The 19,244-nt window shown below is 52.3% G+C and overlaps 1 protein-coding gene across 1 annotated transcript in view; it reads right to left on the bottom strand.

Annotated features, from left to right (window-relative positions):
- Positions 1-19,244, bottom strand: part of KNDC1 (kinase non-catalytic C-lobe domain containing 1) — a 61,103-nt gene that overhangs the window by 30,215 nt on the left and 11,644 nt on the right. Inside the window, exons 4-9 of the mRNA XM_029932814.1 lie at positions 12,164-12,310; positions 11,666-11,783; positions 9,734-10,389; positions 6,948-7,062; positions 6,078-6,149; positions 5,925-5,986 (exon numbers count right to left, since the gene is read on the bottom strand). Of these exons, the coding sequence (XP_029788674.1) occupies positions 5,925-5,986; positions 6,078-6,149; positions 6,948-7,062; positions 9,734-10,389; positions 11,666-11,783; positions 12,164-12,310 (1,170 nt within the window). The remainder of the gene's footprint in view (positions 1-5,924; positions 5,987-6,077; positions 6,150-6,947; positions 7,063-9,733; positions 10,390-11,665; positions 11,784-12,163; positions 12,311-19,244) is intronic.

Genomic DNA, 19,244 nt, shown 5'->3' with positions numbered 1-19,244 from the left:
TTATATGGAGCTCCATCCAGGCTGCTGCCTTCTCAGCCCCACTCCCCCTGCTGCCGGGTGGCGTTCCATGGTGTGGACGGGCCACCGCATGTTTTACCACGCGCCTCCGACAGACGTCTGGGTTGTTTCCGGTTCTGAGTCCAGCTGCTGTGGTCGTTCGTGTGCGGGATTCTGTGTGGACGTTTCATTTCTCCAGGATGGACACCTGGAAACGCAGTTTCTGGGCTGCAGGGTAGTCGAAGAACCTGCAGACCTGTCTCCCGCAGGGCTGTGCCCTTCGGCGTGCTCGTCCTGGCCAGCGCGCGTGCGGGCAGTGCTTGGGCTGGTGGCTGTCGCAGCCGGTGCCCGGTGGCAGCTCCGGTGTGCAATCCCAGGTGCCGCACGAGTCGGAGGTCTTCATGTGCTCCTCTACCGCCCGCGGTCTTCTCCCCTGAGGGTCTGCTCGGACCTCGTGCCCGCTGTTTCACTGAGTCACTTGCTTTTTTATTGTTGAATTTCTAGAGCTCTTTATATGTGTTTTGCAAATATATCACCGGTCCCTGGCTTGTCTTTTCACTCTTAATAGTATCTTTTGCAGATCAGAAGTTTGAAATTTTAGTGAGGTCTAACATCAGCTTTCTCTTTCATGGATCATGGTTTTGTGTTGTGCCCTGAAGGTGTTGCCCAGATTTCTCTGTTACCTTCTAGGGGGTTTATAGCTTTGCAGTTTACATTTAGATCTGTGATCTGTTTTGAGTTAACGTTTGTGAAAGGTACAAGGTCTATGTCTCTAGATTCTTTTTTTTTTTTTTTGCATGTGGATGTCCAGTTGTCCTAGCACCATTTGTTGAAGAGACGGTCCCTTCTCCACTGAATTGCCTTTGCTCTTCTGGTAAAGACAAGTTGACTATATTTGTGTGTGTCCGTTTCTGAGCCCTCGATTCTGTCCCATTTATTTGTGTGTTCTTTTGCCAACACCACCCTGGCTTGACCATTATTGCTTTACAGTCAGTTTTACTTTAAAAACATTTTTTTACATTTATTTATTATTGAGAGATAGAGATGGGGGAAGGGTAGAGAGAGAAGGAGACACAGAATCCGAAGCAGGCTCCAAGCTCTGAGCTGTCAGCACAGAGCCTAATGTGGGGCCTGAACCCACAAACTGTGAGATCATGACCTGAGCTGAAGCCAGATGCTCAACCGACTGAGCCCCCCAGGCGCCCCTACAGTCAGTTTTAAAATTGGGTAGTGTCAAATCTCTGACTTTCTTCTTCTCCCTCAATATTTGTTGGCTATTCTGGGTCTTTTGTCATTCTATACATATATGAAAATCAGATTAAAAAAATTTTTTAAACACATATTTATTTTTGAGAGACAGAGCATGAGCAGAGGAGGGCAGAGAGAGAGGGAGACACAGAATCCAAAGCAGGCTCCAGGCTCTGAGCTGTCAGCATGGAGCCCAATGCAGGGATCCAACTCACAAACTGCAAGATCATGACTTGAGCCAAAGTCAGATGCTTAACTGACTGAGCCCCTAAAATCAGATTGTTGATATCCATGAATAACTTGCTGGAATTTTGACTGAAATTGCATTGAATTTATAGATCAAATTGGGAAGAACTGCAATATTGAATATTCCTATCCATGGAGATGGGATGTCTCTCTATTTAGCCTTTTCTTTCCATTAGGGTTTTGTAGTTTCCCTTATAGATATTACACATATTTTGTTAGATTTATATGTAAGTAATTTTTTTGGTATGAATGTAAATTGTATTGTGTTTATAATTCCAAATTCCAATTGTGCACTGCTGGTAAACAGTAAAGCAACTGACTTTTGCACATTAACCTGCTATCCTGAAATCTTGCTATAATTTCTTAGTAGGGATGCCCAGGTGGCTCAGTTGGTTAAGTGTCCAACTCTTCATTTTGGCTTAGGTCATGATCTCATGGTTTGTGGGTTCAAGCTGTGCATCTGTCTGTGCGGAACCTGTTTGGGATTCTCTGCCTGCCTCTCTCTATACAAATAAATAAATAAACTTTAAAAAATGTCCCAGGAGGTTTTTGTTGATTCTTTGGGATTTTCTAAATAGACAATCACATCACTTGTGAACAAAGACAGTTTTATTTCTTCCTTCTCAATCTGTACACATTTTCTTTTCTTGTCTTATTCCACTAGCTAGGACTTCCCAGTATGATGTTGAATAGGAGTGGTGTGAGAATGACATTCTCGAGTTTTCCCGTCTTCGGGGGGAAGCATCTAGTTTCCTCACCATTAATTATGGGAGCTGTAGGTTTTAGTAGATGTTCTTTACCGAGAAGAGGAAGTTGCACTCTGTTCCTAGGTTGCTGAGGGTTTGCATCCTGAATGTGTAGTGAATTTTATCAATAGCTTAGCATCTATCGACACAAACACAAATGTTCTTCTTTAGCCCATTGATGTGATGTACTAAATCCACCTTCCATTGTTGAGTCAGCCTTCCATGCACGTAATAAATCCCATTTGGTCAGTTTTTAACTGTGATGAAGTTCAGTTTGCTCACTTTTCCTTTTGTGAGAAACGTAAGGATACTGCTTCTGGTGTCAGATTTAAGACTCTCCGCCTGCTCCTCCATCCCAGGGGCTTTCTTGGGTTACTTGCATCAGCATTTTGTAGTGTTCAGCATGCAAGTGTGCGCATTCTTGGTTAGATTACATGTGTTTCAATTTTTGAGTGATTGTACATTTATATTGTTTGTATCTTAATTAAATATATATATTTCAGCTAGGACAATAGAAGAGATGATTTATTGTACATGTTCCATTCAGCCACAACTGAGCACAGAATTAGTCCTGAAAGTCACAGGTCCAGGGCAAAGGACCAAAAGGGACGGTTTTCATATGAACAAGGTGGGTCTCTCAAAGGTGGTTGTTGTGATCAGATGGCAATGGATGTTTCTAGATCTGTTTGTTTCTGAAACAAATTCTAGAAAGTAGGTGTGCAGTCCAATAATTGTACCAGTTTCCCTGGCCCCTGGCTTTCCTTGTTTCTCCACCTGTGGCTTCCGTGGGCACACAAGCTGGCGGTTTACTTGAACTTTTGCCTCATCTTTCTTCTTTTACACTTCAGGTTGTGCATTCACTTCTTATTCCACTTGGTTCATGGCCTGGAAATTTCTGAGATGGTGCTAATGCTGAGAGCATGCACTGTATTTTTAATTTTGGTGTCTGCATGTTCATTGCTAACATATGGAAATATAATTTATTTTTGAATGTTTATCTGATATCAGAACTTATTTATTAATTCTAGGAGGTTTTTTTGGTAGATAGCATGAGTTTCCTTGGAATTTTCTACATAGACAATTAGGTCTTCTGCAAGCAGAATTATTATTTCTTCTTCCTGGCCTTTTTTTTTTTTTTTTTTTTTTTTTTTTTTGCATCATGGTAGTGGCTAGAACTTCTAGCAGTATGTTAAGTAGGAGTAATGGGAGTGGACATCCCTGGTTTGTTCCCAGTCGTGGAGAAAGCATGTAGTCTTTCTCCACTGAGGATGTTAGCTCAGGGTGTGTGTGTGGGTGTGTGTGTGATGCTTTCTATTAAGCTGAGAAAGTTTCTTCTATTTGTATTTTTCTGAGTTTTTAAAAAATTATGAATGGGTGTTGAATTTTGCCAAATGGGTTTTCTGCATCAATTAATGTAATTATAGGATTTTTCTTTTTTGAGGTGCTTCATATGTTGGATTGATTTTCAAATACTAAGCCAGCCTTGTATCCCTAGAACACCCCCTACTTTGTCATGGTGCATAGTTTTTATATATTGCTGAATTCTGGTTGCATGAAGGGGTTTTTGCCTTCATGTTCATGAGGGATGTTCTGTGTGTGTGAACAAATGCCTTTAACTATCACCATCTACCCATCATCTATGTATCTGTATACATTGATAGAATTTATATTAGCTTAATTAACTATACTTGGAAGTGTTTTCTCTTGTTTTTTGGATAAGATTGCGTAGAAATGGTAGTAATTTTTCTTTAAACATTGAGTAAAACTTTCTAGTGAAACTGCTGGGCCCAGAGATTTATGTTTTTGAGATTTTAAAAGTACAAATTCAATTTCCTCAATAGTTAAGGGACATTCAAAGATCTATTTCATATTGAGTGTATTGTGGTAGTTTATGATTTCTGAAGAATTGGTCCATTTCATCTAAGTTGTTGAATTTATGCGTGTAGAGTTGTCTGTGGTATTCCATTATTCTTTCCATGTCCGAAGGGTTTGTCGGGGTATCCCCTGTGTCACTCCTGATGTTAGTAATTGTGTCTTTTTAATTTCTCTTTGTCAGTTTTGCTGGAAGTCTTCACATTTTGTTGGTCTTTACCAAGAACCAGCTTTTCACTTCAATGTTTTATTATTATTCCATTTTCATTGGTTTCTGCTCTCAAATTCATGACTTCCTTCCTCTGCTCTGGGTCTATGTTGCTCTTCTTCTAGATTCTTGAGGTGGGAGCTTAGATTGCTGACTTGAGCTTTTACCTCTTTTCTCACATATACATTTTAGTGCTATGAATTGCCCTCTTAGCTCTGCTTTGGCTGTGTCCCACAGTGCCAACATTGGCATCTGTTAAATGTCTTTTTTCATTAGGTTTGAGATCTCCCTGGCTCTTGGTGTGGCAAGTGGCTTTTCATTGAAACCCGGACATTTTCATGTTGTGAGCCTCTAGATCTTATTTAACTTGTTTTACCTGGCTTTCTCTGACAGCGCGGTCAGGAAGAGGGGACGCCATCTCGTTACTGCCGGGTGGGGGCACAGCTCAGGTTCTTCACCTGGCCCCAAATGACACCTATGAAGGGGGTTCCTCCTCCCTGCTGGAGGGAGTGGGGGTCCTGGGTCCCCGTTGGGCCTCTGGTCTCACACCCCTGGCTGGGAGGGGTAGGTGGGCATCCTTCCTGCTCCTCACCTGGCTCCACTCTCAGCACAAAGTAGGGGTGGCCTTGTTATCTTGGTGGGAGTTTCGGCTCTCCAGGAGGCCTCCTTGGCAACACTGGCCTCGAGGGCCATTTGCTACTGTCAGGGCTGGGGTGCAGTGGTGGGGGTCCAGGCTCCCCACATGCATGGTCCCCACCAGCCTAATGGGCAGGGCTCCTTGTAATAGGCTGGTGGGGATGCTCAGCCTCCTCTGGCACCCCCTGCAAGGGCCCGCTGCTCGCCATGTCCTCTGGCTCAAGAGTGCGGCATCTGTCTCCACGCAGGAGGCAGAGAGAAGGAGCAGGGCCCTCGTCACTGTGCCTTCCTCAGCCTGAGGCCCCTGCCAGGCCGCTTTCTGCTCCCTGCCTTGCACACGTCGCATGCTTGTTTTTGAGATGTGGCATTTCTAGCTGTACTTAGTTGGGGGAGTAGGGAAGTAGAGTGCTAGCTTGGTTTTGAATATAAGTTACGTAATTTTAGGTTTGTATAGTTTAATTTTAATTTAATTTTATTACTTTTTTTTAAAGTAAACTCTGTGCCCAATGTGGGTCTTAAATGTACCATCCCAAGATCAAGAGTCACACGCTCCACCAACTGAGCTGGCCAGGTGCCCCATAAATCTGTACAATTTAATTTTTAATAATGGCTCTGTTTAACTAGTGGCTTGTAAATATTCTGAAAGTTTAGCCCTGGGTTTTCTGGAGCCAACACATACTGCCCAGGGCTGTCCATGCAGAAGCCCCGCCCCCGCCACCCAGGAAGGCACCTACTAGTTGGATGCAGCCCAGGCCAGGCCAGCCAGGGCCTGGGAGGTGACTCCTGCCCCGGGGGAGGACTTCCTGATGCCCCGAGTCCCAGTGAGGGGCCCGTGCTCATCTCCCAACTCCAGGCTCTCTGGGCAGAAGGGGGCACCACTGAGAGTGTGGGGTGTGGGCTGCAGGAGGGGACGGGACATGACCGAGGGTGTGGGCGGGAGGTGCAGGACGCGGCGGGAAGGCCCTCGTTACCTTCTCAGTCACCAGCTCTCGCTCTGCAACCTCAGGAGCCAGAAAAAACGTGTCGTAAGTGCCTAAGAGAGAAAGGCCCAAGTTCTGAGTTTTCTTTTCACCTTGGGGGTTAGTGGTGGAGCACAGCATCCAAGGGTGACCCCGTGTACGAACCATTGGCAGGAGGTGGGCCGAAGAGAACCACCCCGTCCTCGGCCACCAGCACGGAGTCCAGGCACAGGTAGGCTGCGAGAGAAGGTGGGGGTCAGGGCAGCCGGACTCACGGCAGGGACTCTGCTCTCCCAGAAAGCTGGCAGCGGTGTGCTCAGGGTGGGGCAGCTCCCTCCCCGCCACCTTCCCATCCCCAGGAAGCACAACACAGGGGCCAGGAGCTGGACAGTGGCTTCTCTTTCTCAGAGGCCCTGGGCAGACTGCCAGGTGGACAGGGCACAGGGAGGGCCCTCTGCTGCCTGGAGGCTGCTCTGGACACATCAAGCTGGGAACTGAAAGCAGCTGAAGGAAGGGGGGCAGAGGGGGAGCATGGCCCAGCACCCAGCACTGCCCCACTGAGGGGTCCCCTGTGAGGCTGCACTCCAAAGGCCTGCGGGTCACAGGACCGGATGGCAGACTTTCTCGTCATCGCCCTCCCCAGGATGTGCTGATATCAAGGGCTGTCTGCCTGCCGTGCTGTCTGGGAGGGCTGAGCTTCAGGGGGCGGTGAACCTGGGGAGGGTCTAAAATCCCCTCCTCCCCCTAGCCAATGTTGCTACTTTGGGGACAGTGTCACCCCGTTGAGGGGATGCGGGCCATCCACACAGCTCCCACTGAACTTTATAGCAGAGTGGTCTCCCTCCTACTGCCCTGGGCCCCTTTGGTCCTGAGACCAGAGCAGACATGTCCAAGGCACCCATGGCTCACAGTGGGGACACAGCCGCCTGGCCCTAGGCCGTTCGCCTGGCCCACGTGTGCCTGATGGCGGCCACCTGCTGCTCTTGGTCTTTGGCGGGGTGGGCTGAACACGGAACCGCAGGGACAGAGCATCACCTGGGTGCTCGCTGTGGGTGCGCAGAGCACTGAGACACGCGTGGGACAGAGCCCAGAGCTCGTACTCCTTGAAGGGCCGGCCCAGCTGGCACAGGAGGTCCTGCAGGGAGATGCCCTGGGAGGGGGGGAGAAGTCAATCTTAGTGAGAGTGGGTACGTGGGGCCAGCTCGGCCCCGCCCCTCAGGGAGGTGACAGGGTGGGACCCACTTCAAATCAGGGTGGGACGTGCCTCCCACACAGTGGGCTCCTGAGCAAGTGGGCAAAATCCCCACGTGGACACGAGGCGGGTAGGGTGTGAAGGATCAGAACCCGGTGCACCTGGCGGGGACGTCAAACGGTGCAGCCAGGTGGACAGCGGTGTGCCAGCTGCTCAAGATTAAACACAATGCCCGTACAAACAGCCTATCCCACTTCCGCCTCCGCCCCCCTTCCCCCGAATCCTCGCACGAACAGGTGACCCCACTTCCGCCTGCGCCCCCCCCCAATCCTCGCACAAACAGGCGACCCCACTTCCGGAATCCCTGCCCTCACCCCCAATCCCCGCAGGAACGGGCGACCCTACTTCCGGAATCCCCCCCCCCCCCCCCCAGAATCCTGGCACGAACAGGCTATCTATCCCGCTTCCGGGCGGGCCCCTCCCCCGTGAGCTAAAAGCAGGGTCTCAAACAGACACCTGCACCCCTGTGTTCACGGCCGCAGATTCACATGAGCTCAGAGTTGGGGGGGACCCGAGTGTCCCCGTGGACGAGCTGAGAAGCACAGCGGTCCCTCCACATGACGCAACGTCCCCCAGCCTCCCGGGAGGGAACCTCGCCTCCCCCACCGACGAGCCCCGAGGGCACGATGCCCAGTGACAGAAGCCAGACACCAAAAGACAAGCCCGGTGTGACCCCACCCCTGCGAGGTCCCCGGAGCTCTAGGTAGGCGCCAAGGGCGGGGGAGGGGATGGGGACTTGGTGTCTGATGGGGGACGGACCTTCTATTTGGGGGGATGGGAGAGTCCTGGGGATGGAGGGTGGGTGTGGTTGCCCGCGGGGTGAGTCTGCCCGATGCCTCTGAATCGTATGCTCAGTGGGTGAGACAGCAAATTTTATGTGACATATGTATGCTTTGCTCTATCCCTGGGTCCCCACCACACAGAAAAGTCCTGGAGTCAGAATGCACTCAGCTGGAAGGTAGTTGGCCACTTTGAGGCCACAGGAAGAGCTAGGACCACAGCCCCCACGCTTGGGACACAGGTGCGTGCTCTAGGGAAGGTTCTAGACAGTGTCTCCACCCTTGACCCGCCTCCATGCGGGGTGCAGCGCCCCGCTCCTTCTAGCTTGCTGTCCCATTTCTGGTTGCCTGGCTGGCAGCCGTGTTCCAGAGAGCGGTGCGCCCCAAGCCTCCCGCCACATGTGGGGTGGAAGCCACCACCTCTGAGCCCAGGACAGGCTCTACACAGCAGAGATCTGGGTGCCCTGACGCCTGGGGTGGGGGAGGTCTGCATGGGCCCTGGTCCTGTGGGGCCTCTGGGGCAGGAGAGCCTAGTAGTCAAGACAAGATCTGGGCTCCCAGTCCGCCCTGCCCCTCAGTGGCTGCCCACCCTCCAAGAGGCCGCATGGCCACTCTGTGCCTCAGTTTACCCATCTGGAAGGTGGGCTGTTGTGAGGCTGTTGGGCATGGGAAGCTGAGCCAAATTCAGGGCTGGGGTGGAGGTCAGGGGGGCGCAGGAGGCCCGTGCGGGCCGTGTGAGGTGGGTGGGAACACAAGCGTGGGCACATTGAACACGTGTCAGTGCACTGGGGTCTTCAGGACAGACATTTGTTTTACAGTAACTGTATTTTTCATGTAAATTACCCTCAGGTCCTTACCAAGATATGAATAAAAATATAAATCACAGACTGATGACCCTTTGTCCCTTGGGCCAACAGAGTGTGGTGGGAAACGGCCTTTGGTGCCCTGGTGCAGGTGCAGCACTGGCCTGGAGCTCACTGGCCCCCCAGGTGGCCTTGCCCGAGGACCTCATGGGGCCAGAGCATTGGGGAGGGACCCCAGCTGCCCTGGGAGACCCCGTCCCGGCAGCTGCACAAAATCCTGGCATCAGTGAAGACCTGAGGCCGCAGGCTGGGCTGGTGTTCGCTCCTGACTCGGAAAACCAGCAGCAGAGGGCCGGCCGGGGAGGGATGCCAGGGGACGGCGTCAGGGGAGAGAAGTCAGTCCGAGAAAGACAAACGCCCTGATTTCGTTCGTGTGTGGAACTTAGGGCGTGGAACAGAGGAGCACAGGGGAGGTGGGGGGAGAAGGGAGAGAGGGAAACAAGCCACAGGGACTCTTCAACACACAGAACAAACCGAAGGTTGGTGGAAGGAGGGGTGGGGGTGGGCAGCGGTGGCAGGCATGAGGGAGGGCGCTCCCCGGGGTGAGCACTGGGTGCTGTCTGTAAGGGATGACTCGCTGGCTTCTACCACGGAAACCCCTACTGCACTGTATGTTAACTCACTAGAATTTAAATAATAAAGGAACATGGCCTCCCTACCCCCAGCAGGGGTGGGCCTCTCCCGTGAATGTCTGGGGCGCCACATGCCTGGTGAGGCCAGGTGAGGCCTGGGCCTGTGGGGTGCTCTGTGGGACACCCGTCTGGAGGCCACAGGGGAGGCTCTGCCCTGGGGCTGTAGTGCCAGCCTCCATCAAAACCCAGCTTGCTTACAACTCGTACATTAGAGCAGGAGCGACTCCCTTCCGGTGGCAAAGGACCAGCAGTGGACGTGCGCGCGTGTGCACATCTGTGCACGTCTGTCACCCACCTGCTCTGTGGCTGTGCTCGCCGGCTCCCCAGCTCCGTCCAGAATCCCCTCCTCAGGCCTGCAAGTCCCGGGCTCTCGGCCTGCATCTCCAGGGTCCTTGGGGCGGCGTGGGGGGCTTTCTTCCACAGGGGTCCAGCCTGGCAGCCCGGACGCCCTGTCCCCACCTCGGCTGGCGCCTCCCATTCCTCCTCGTCGGATCTCAGGCTCCTGCTCCGGCCACAGTCTGGCCTTGGGCTGTGTCTTGTGGCTGGAAAGGCCATTCTTCCCTTCCGGAAGAGCCTTCCTGGGGTCTGGAGGAGAGAGCTCCGGGGTGGGCAGCTGGTTTGCGGCGGGGCCCGGCGTCAGGCAGAGGGCGCTGGCCTCGGGGCCGTCGGGCAGGAGCCTGGAGAAGGTCTGCACTTTCCTCAGGCGGCTCCTCTCCAGGTCACCCAGGGGGCGCTGGGTGTTCAGGACCAGGCTGGCCAGCTCTCCGTTTCTCACGGGGGCTGACAGTAGCGGCTTGCAGGGCAGGGCGGCGGGCTGCTCCAGGGTGCCATGGGCTTCGTGGGCGGGGTGCGGGGCCAGGTCCTCCATGTCTGCGGCACGGCCACCGGGCTGCTTTCTGGGCCCCGTGCCTCCTGCAGCCGGCCGCCCGCTGCAGGAGCTCTCGCTGACATCTGGGTGAAAGCAAGGGGATGGCTGGTGAGGGGACGCAGCTGGGGCCTGCGCCCAGGCTGGGCATCCCCAGTGGCCCTGTGGGCCGCCCGAGGGAATGGGGGTCCTTTCCCCGCCCTCCTAGCTCCCCCGCTCCTCCCCTTAGGCTTGCCGGAACCATCTTCATCTGCCTCCTTGATCACAAAACTCAGCTGATTCTAATAACTCAGGCTCCAAAGGGTCCTGGGCCCCCTCCACAGCCTCCTCGGGCCCCCTCGGGGTTTCCCCAAGGCCATCCAAGCGTCTTGTCCAGAGAGCCTTGGCTTTCTGGCACAGTGACTGGAGTGCTGTTCCCCAAAGGAAGAGAGTGAATGTGGCTGCAGCCCCGCCCTGTCCTGGCACATCGCCTCCCACACACGTGTCTGTGACTCTGTGCAAACGACTCTAAAGACACAGGCGCCCCCTTGCGGCTCGCAGCCCGTCTGTCCGGCGGTGACCACCCTCTGCTGTGCTGCCGGAGCCAAGCCTGCAGTCCCTGGGGTGGCGGCCCAAGGGCCCCGGTACCCCCGGCGGTTCTGCACAGGCCTCCCCGAGGGCCCCCAGGCTCCGTGCTGCAGGCACAGGGCAGAGCGGGTGCTGGCATTTGTCGGCAAGGCCACCTGAGAGCCTGCCAGAGTCCCATGTGGACGGAGAAAACCCCACGTGCTTCAGCAAGAGCTTCTATGGTGGGAAGCAACGGGCCTCCAGCACCGCGTGCTGCTGGCAAACGGAAGTGGCAGAGTGAAATGTCCCGGTGTCCAGGTGCGGACCTGCTCTGCCCAGGACAGAGACGAGCGGCACCTCACCCCCCGCTGCTCAGGGCTCTGCAAAGCGTGCACAGGGCGACTGAGACAGAGGGTGGGTGTGCGTGTCGATCTGTGTGCACGTCTGCACAATGGGTTTGTATGTGTGGGAGAGTGCTGTCTTTGTGCACAAGTGTGCATGCTTGTGTGCGAATGTGCGTGTGCATAAATAGGTGTGTATGAGTTTGCACTTCCATGCATGTTTATGTGATTGTGAGCAAGAGAGTGTGAACATGTGTGCTTGTGGGGCACACGTGATCTGTTTGCACATGTGAGCATGCGGGTGTTTACACGGTGTGTGAGTACAGTGGTGTGAACGCGTGTGTCTGATCTTTGCTGGGATCTGTGCACATTCAGAGGCACACGTGTGAGTGGGGGTGCGTGTGCCTGCCCATATGCGTGCGTGACCCTCTGTGTGCGCATGTGTGTGCCTGCGAGCGCGTGCACACGTGCTTACCTTGAAATGCTCCGAAAGACTCGATGGACAGCACCCTCCTCCCAATGGCCGAGAGGCTCCGGCACAGACGGCAGGAGGACGTGAAGCGCATCTTCTCCTCGCACAGCGCTATGACGCTCTGCAGACAGGCGTGTGAGCCCCTCAGGGGGCAGCGCCCGCGGAGGAAGCCCTGTGGCCGACCGCCCACCGCCCTCCACGTCTGGTCTGCGGCATAAAAAGCCACATATCCTGGGATTGTAGGGAACTAGGAGATTCTGTTTAGCCCGTGAGAATTATAAGCCAAACTCCTTCATAATAACAACACATAATAAGAAATCACGTTCTTGTTTAAACAAAGTGCGATGCCACCAGTTCCCAGGAGGAGAGCCCGTGTGACCGAGGGCAGAGGTACGGGGACAGGAGGGCCCCGCATGTGTGTGCTGGGGCATCCGGGCTGTGGCGAGGGTCTCAGGGCCTGGCCTTGGAGGTGACATGAGGGGATGGCCGACGACTTTTTACCTCGAGGGTGGGCCGCTCCCGGGGGTCTTCTGCCTGCATCTGGCTCAGCAGCGCCTCCAGGTCTTGGCTCAGCCTGGGCTCGGGCTCGGGCTCCACCACATACTCGAGGGCCGCCTTCAGCGTGGCCCCCAGAGAGTAGATGTGAGCCTGCGGCAGCAGGGAGCCTGTCGGTGCCGGGGAGCGTGGCTTGTCCCCGCACGGTCTCCGCTCCACTGGCCAGGGGCGCGTGTCTCTGGGGACCACACCTGCTCTGCACGGCCAGCGCCAGCAGCGTCCCCCCCCCCCCCCCCCCGCCATGGGGTCCCCGGGGCGTGGGCGTGGGGTCTGTGCTGGCCTGGCTGCACCCACGGGTGCCCCTCCCGGGCTTGGGCTCACCCAGCCCCACCCCAGGGCGCTCAGACGCTAGGGTCCCACCCGCGAGGGCTGCCCTGCCTCCGAGGGGCCCAGTCTTCTACTTTTAAACCTGCATTTCTCTAATTGTGAACGAGACTGAGCATCTGTTCCTCGCCAGGCCCGGTTTTAACTTTTCCTCTTTCTGCCTCCTCGTGGACTCCGTGCTCTACCGCGACGTGGCCTGTGTGGGGTGCACCGTTGGCCACTGGGGATCTGACTGTGGTCTGTGTGCCACACGTATTTTCTCTCCACCTGTCGCTTAGCTTTCGGTGTGGTTCATGCGTCTTTTGGCATTTAAAACTTCCTTTGTTTTAAGTTTTTAAAAAATTTTATTTGAGTAATCTCTATACCTAATGCGGGGCTTGAACTCACGACCCCGAGACCGAGAGTCGCATGGTCCTCCAGGTGAGCCAGCCACGCGCCCTTGACGTTCAAAAATTCTAATGTTTAACTTGTGAAATCAGACACTTTTTATTTAGTTGCTTCTTAGGAGGAACTTCCCTAACCCAAGATGATAAAAACAGCTTTCTTTTGTTTCCTCCAATATTTTTATAATTTTCCCACACCCAGCACTAATCCACTGAAAGGCTGGCAGCGAGCTGGCGTGCTGCAGGGATCTGGGCTTGCTGCCCTCCTGGGAGCGGGCACGCCCCTGGCGCCGTTTCCACCCTCTGCTGCGGGGCCACTGCCATCCCGCTGGCGGCCCTGGGCCCCGGCCCCCTCCGGCCTCTCGCCTCTGACGCTGGCCCACGTGCCCTCTGGTCCAGACGGTGCTATTTTAATTATAGTAGCTTCAGAGTGTATTTTCGTATCCTGAGGACAAGTTGTCTTTCTTTTTTCTCAAAAAGTTTGATTATTTTCACATTTGTCAAATTTTACAAAACAGATAAAAGTTCCCCTATTCCCATTCAGAAAACAAACCAAAAATGGTTGGGATTTTATTGTAATTTCACTGACACTGCAGAATTCTTACAAAATAAAATGCTTAGATGTCACCAAGATGGCCAACAAGATGTCCCCAGAGCCGATCCCTCAACAGTAATTCAACCTCCAGCCACGGCCAAGAGCACCTCTGCGGGGGTTGTGGGAGCCAGCGCCTCATGCCAAGGGAATCTGGTGGGCCAGTTGCCCACCCGGGTGTCCGGTAACAGGCAGACAGACCTCGGTCCTTGGTGTGGACCCTAGTGCTGGACTAACCCGGAAAAAAAGAAAGGACTCAAATTAATAGAATCAGAAGGGAAAGAGGAGAAATTACAAGTAACACTACAGAAATACATAGGATCTTAAGTGACTAGTATGAACACCAACAACCAGATAACCTAGAAAAAAATGGATAAATTCTTGGAAACATACAACATACCAAGACTGAACCATGGAGAAATTGAAAATCTGAACAGAACATTACTAGAAAGGAGATTGAATCAGCAATCAAAGACCTCTCAAAAAAGAAAAGCCCAGGACCAGATGGTTTCCCTAATGAACTCGACCAAATATTTAAAGAAGAATTAATACTTATCCTTCTTAAATTCTTCCAGAAAATTAAAGACAAGGGAATACTTGGGAACTCATTTTGTGAAGCCAGCACTGTTCTGATCCCAAAGCCAGATAAAGAACTGAAAGAAAACTATGGAGCAATATTCCTGATGAACATAGATGTAAAAATTCTCAACAAAATACCAGCAAATTGAATTCAATGGCAGTCATAAGGCTCACGCACCACGGTCAAGTGGGATTTATCCCGGGGAGGCGAGGCTGGCTCATCGTCTGCACAGCAGCCAACTTGGTGATGACGTTAGTGGCATGAAGGTAAAAACTGTACAGTCATCGCAGTAGATGCAGAAAACGCATTTGACAAAGTTCATCATCTTTCATGATAAAAACTCTGAAGAGACAGAGTGTGAAAGAGACATCTCGACACACCAAAGGCCGCGTGTGACAAGCCCCCGGCTAACACCACCCTCATCGAGACCTTTTTTCCTGAGATCAGAGCAAGACGAAGGCGCCGCAGTCCCCTCTCCCGTCCGGTACAGCACCGGAAGTGCCGGCCAGAGCAATCAGGCAAGAAAAAGAAATAAACTATATCCAAACCGGAAGGGAAGAGGCAAAACTGTCTCTGTGCGCACACAATGTAATCTTACATACAGAAGCGCCTAAAGAGCCCCCAGCCCCGGTAGGAGCGGCCAGCGGGTCCACAACGTTGCAGAGCACAAAAGCAGAGCGCAGAGGCCCGAGGCCAGGTATACTTTGTACACCAACAATGAAATCGAGGAAAGATAAAGAAAACAATCCCATTCACAATAGCATCAAAAGCATAATTAGGAACACATCTAACCAAGGAAGTGGGAGTTTTGTACACTGAAAAGTTAAGGCTTTGGTGAAAAAAATTAAAGAAGACACAAATAAATGGGAATATATCCCATATTCATGGACTGGAAGAATTAATATTGTTAACTTTTTGTATTGGTATTGTTGGCATTTTAAGAATTAGTGTTGTTAAATATTTGTCCATCCTACCCAAAGTCATCTGTAGATTGAATGCAATCCCTATCAAAATTGTTATGGAATTTTTCACAGAAATAGAAAGAAATAGAGCTAAATAGTGAAAGCAATCCTGAGGACGAAGAAGAAAGCTAGAGGCATCACATGTCCTGATTTCAAACTTCATTTCAAAGCTATTGTAGCCCAAACAGCATGGTCCAGGGTGAAACCGGACCAGCGGGGCCGACGGAGAGCCGGAAGTCAGCCCGCTCTGTGCAGCGGGGCCAGCCCTGCTCGGGGGCCCGGGGCAGCCTCCTCAGCACACGCGGGAACGCCGCACAGTCAGCTGCAGAACGCAGGCGGTGGACTTATACCGCCTACAAAAATGAACTCAAAAGGGATTATTATTTTATTTTATTTTAAAGTTTTTTAATTTGAGTTTCTGAAATTAAAATAGTAATACAATCTCACTGGAACACTTGGAACACGATTGTACAAAGATGTATAAAAGCAAAGATAACTGATCACCTTTCCTCCAGTGCCATTTCAGTGATAACAGTGCGATATGCATCTTTGTTCACACGCTTGAGAAAAAGTATTAAAATAGGCCAAATCTTAGACAAAACCAGAGAATCCCAAAGTGCTTGAAACTTTACAGCAAGATCAAAGCCGATCAGAATTACCTTCTTTGTTTTTTAATTTTTTTTTAACATTTATTCATTTTTGAGAGACAGAGTGTAAGCAGGGGAGGGGCAGAGAGAGAGGGAGACACAGAACGTGAAATAGGCTCCAGGCTCGGAGCTGTCAGCACAGAGCCCAATGCAGGGCTTGAACCTGCGAACCGTGAGATCGTGACCTGAGCTGCAGTTGGATGCTTAACGGACTGAGCCGCCCAGGCGTCCCCAGAATTACCTACTTTGGATTGAATCTTAATATAGAAAGCTCTAGACCGAAGGCTTTGGGGCTAGAGTCAGGCAGAGGACACAAAAGGGCACCAAGAGAAGCAGACCTTGAGTGTTTAGTTCTAGAAATTAGCCCTGAGCAGAATCCTAGATGCTAAACAGTTGGACTTCTCAATTCTGATTTTCTTAATCAATTATAAGTTTCTTAACCAAGCTTCACAGAAGGAGGCATATGTGACATGGCAATCAGTGACTGTCACATGTCCTTAGGACAGCTCTTGCCACCAAAGTGTATTTAATGTGATGTTTTCGTGGGCGTGGTTACATTGAGCGAATGTCCCAAAACCGAGAGGAGAAGAGGCGTGACCCTGACTCTCACAGCCCAGGAAGAGGAGTCATGGCCTAAGGGCCAGATGAACAAGCCAGCAACGAGCAGAATGGACCAGGTGGTGGGTGCGGAGCGGTTCGGGGGGAGGGTCTGGGCAGGACGGGGCTGCCTCTATTCCAGGTGTGCAGCCGCCTCTGCCCCTGCCACAGGGACGCGCTGGGGGGAGACTCCCCTCTCACGCAGAGATGCACGTCAGTACGAACCCGGGAGCACGTTCCACTGCGCCCAGGTTCTCCTTCTGGGGCTCTGACTCACAGTCAGAGCCGTGCCGTCCGGACGGTAGGGCCACAAACACCACTGGAGCTACACAATGTGCCTGTCTACTCTGTGGGAGAATTTGAGGAAATGACCCTTCTTTCTTTCTTCCTTCTTCCCTCCCCTCCCCTCCCTGCCCCTCCCCTGCCTTCCCCGCCCCTCCCCTCCCCTCCCCTGCCTTCCCCTCCCCTCCCTTCCCTTCCCTTCCCTTCCCGTCCCGTCCCTTCCCTGCCCTTCCCTTCCATTCTGTCTATCTATCTATCTATCTATCTATCTATCTATCTATCTATCTATTTATCTATCTATCTATCATCTCCTATCGATTTATCAACTGCTCATCTATTTATATAATCCTATATACGTATGTATATACAAAAATGGATTGAAGACCTAACACAAGACCCCAAGCCATAACATTCCTAGAAGAAAACATAGGAAAAACCTCTAAGACCTTGGTCTTGGTAATGAGTTTTTGGATGTGACACCAAAAGCACAAGCCACAAAAGGGAGAACAAGTGAGCAGCGGCAGCACACAGCAGGCTCCTGACGTGCCAGCAGACGGTCGCCATAATGCGGAGGGAGCCTGGGGATGGGGGACAGTGTTTGCAAACCACCTGCCTCATGGGGATTCGCATCCAGAACACATGAGGAACTCAGACAACTCAACAGCAAGGCGCAGAAGGGGGCACCTGGGTGGCTCCGTTGGTTAAGCGTTGACTTCCGCTCAGGTCATGATCTCAAGGTTCGTGGGTTCAAGTCCCGTGTCGGGCTCTGTGCTGACAGCTCAGAGCCTGGAGCCTGTTTCAGATTCTGTCTCTCTCTCTGTCCCTTTCCCATTCATTCTCTCTCTCTTTCTCTCTCAAAAATAAATAAACATTTAAAAATTAAAAAAATAAAAGAGACAATTGGCTCTATTTGAAAAGGATTAAATTCCTAAAAGTAAATAAATAAATAAACAAATAAAAAATGGGCAGAGGAACTGAATAGAGACTTTCCCAAAGAAGACATCCAGATGGCCACCAGGTACACTCAGCCTCGCTCGCCACCAGGGAGATGCAAACCAAGCTACACCTGTTAGGCTGGCTGTGGTCGGGAGGGCAGGGGTGACCTGTGTCGGTGAGGGTGCGGGGCGGGAGGGAGCGCAGGCTGGTGCAGCCAACGTGGAAAACAGTGCGGCAGTTCCTCAAAAATAAAAGCAGAATTACCCTGTCATCCAGCAATTGCGCTTCCGTGTACATGTCCAAAGGAAATGAAATCAGGAAATCAAAGAGATGCGTGCTCCCCATGTTCGCCACAGCCTTCCTTACGAAAGCCAAGGCGTGGAAGCAGGAGAAATGGAGTGTTATTCAGCCACGAGAGAGGACGGGCCAGAAGGCGTCAGGCTGCGTGAGGTAAGTCTGACGGAAGGAGACAGATGTTGGATGCTATTGGTTCTATGTGGAATCTGCAACAGCCACACTCACAGGAACAGAGAGCGGAGGGGAGGCTGCCACGGGTGGGGGTGGAGGAAACAGGGAGACGTCAGAGGCGGGACCCAAGCTTGCAGTGATGCGGTGCGGGAGCTCCTGGCAGCCAACGTGCAGCTTCGGGGTTATGGCTAACAACACAGGATTCTAGACTTCAGCGTTGCTAAGAGAGTAGGTGTTCTCACAGCCAAAAAGAAAAAAAGATATTTACATGACGGACGTGTTAACTAACTCTCCTGGCAGTGGGAATCATTTTGCAAAATACAAATGTATTAAGTCATCAGTTTGTACGTAGTCTTGCCCAACATCATACGTCAGTCATGGCTCCCGAAAGCTCAGATGCAGGGTGGGGGTCTGTCTGCTCATTGTCTTGCATCTTATTTTCTCATCTTCTGAAAAGCGGTTCACTTTACATTTCTATCCTTCCTGCTATGTTTACTCCAGACTTTCTGTAGTTGTTGCTGCTATTATAAACGAAACATTTTCCATCTCATCTCTAACAAGTAATTACCAAGACAAAGAGAAGCTACTTATTTTTTTTGGAGGTATCTTGTTTTCACCTGGCCTCTGAAGTTTGTTATTCTATCATTTTCCACTGAAGCCTCTTAGACGTCAGGCCCGAAAACTTGCCCCCTACAGACAAGGCGGCCCGCTCCCGGCCCGCACCCACCTCCCAGTGCTGGCGTCCTGCTTCTTGCTTGGGGCCACAGGCACATGGCTGAGCTGCACTGACGATCCCCAAATCCACCCACTCCCGCCATGCCCAAAGTGGGCCGCTGGGCCACCATCCGACCTCTCAGAGAAGACACTGGAACACCCAGCCCCAGTCCCCAGGCAGAAGGCAGCGTGCTCTCTCTTCCCCCACACTGACCCCAGGTCTCCTGCCTGGGTTCGACACAACCAGTGTCCAGGGCTTCCTGAGGGGTCAGACCTAAGGCAAGGGGCTGCAGGCACTCAGGGCCTTGTTTTCGGGACCTTGCTGGTTGCTATGCTTGGGGTAGAAGGAAAGAAAACCCTATGAGCCCCGATCTGTGGGCTCCAGCCAGGGTTACGAGCTGGGAGTGTGCGGTGAGCTCTGCCCCGCCCCTCGCCACAACTCTGAGAATAAAGCCTGGTTCTGTACCTGCAAGGCCAGGAGATCTGCTTCCGCCTCCTGCCACCCCCTGTTCCCCTCTGGGAACACGGGCACCCATCTATCC

The sequence above is a fragment of the Suricata suricatta genome, chromosome 2 (genome assembly GCF_006229205.1).
Source record: "Suricata suricatta isolate VVHF042 chromosome 2, meerkat_22Aug2017_6uvM2_HiC, whole genome shotgun sequence".
NCBI lineage: Eukaryota > Metazoa > Chordata > Mammalia > Carnivora > Herpestidae > Suricata > Suricata suricatta.
Note: the sequence above shows the minus strand (reverse complement) of the source record. Positions and strands in the feature narration are given on the sequence as shown.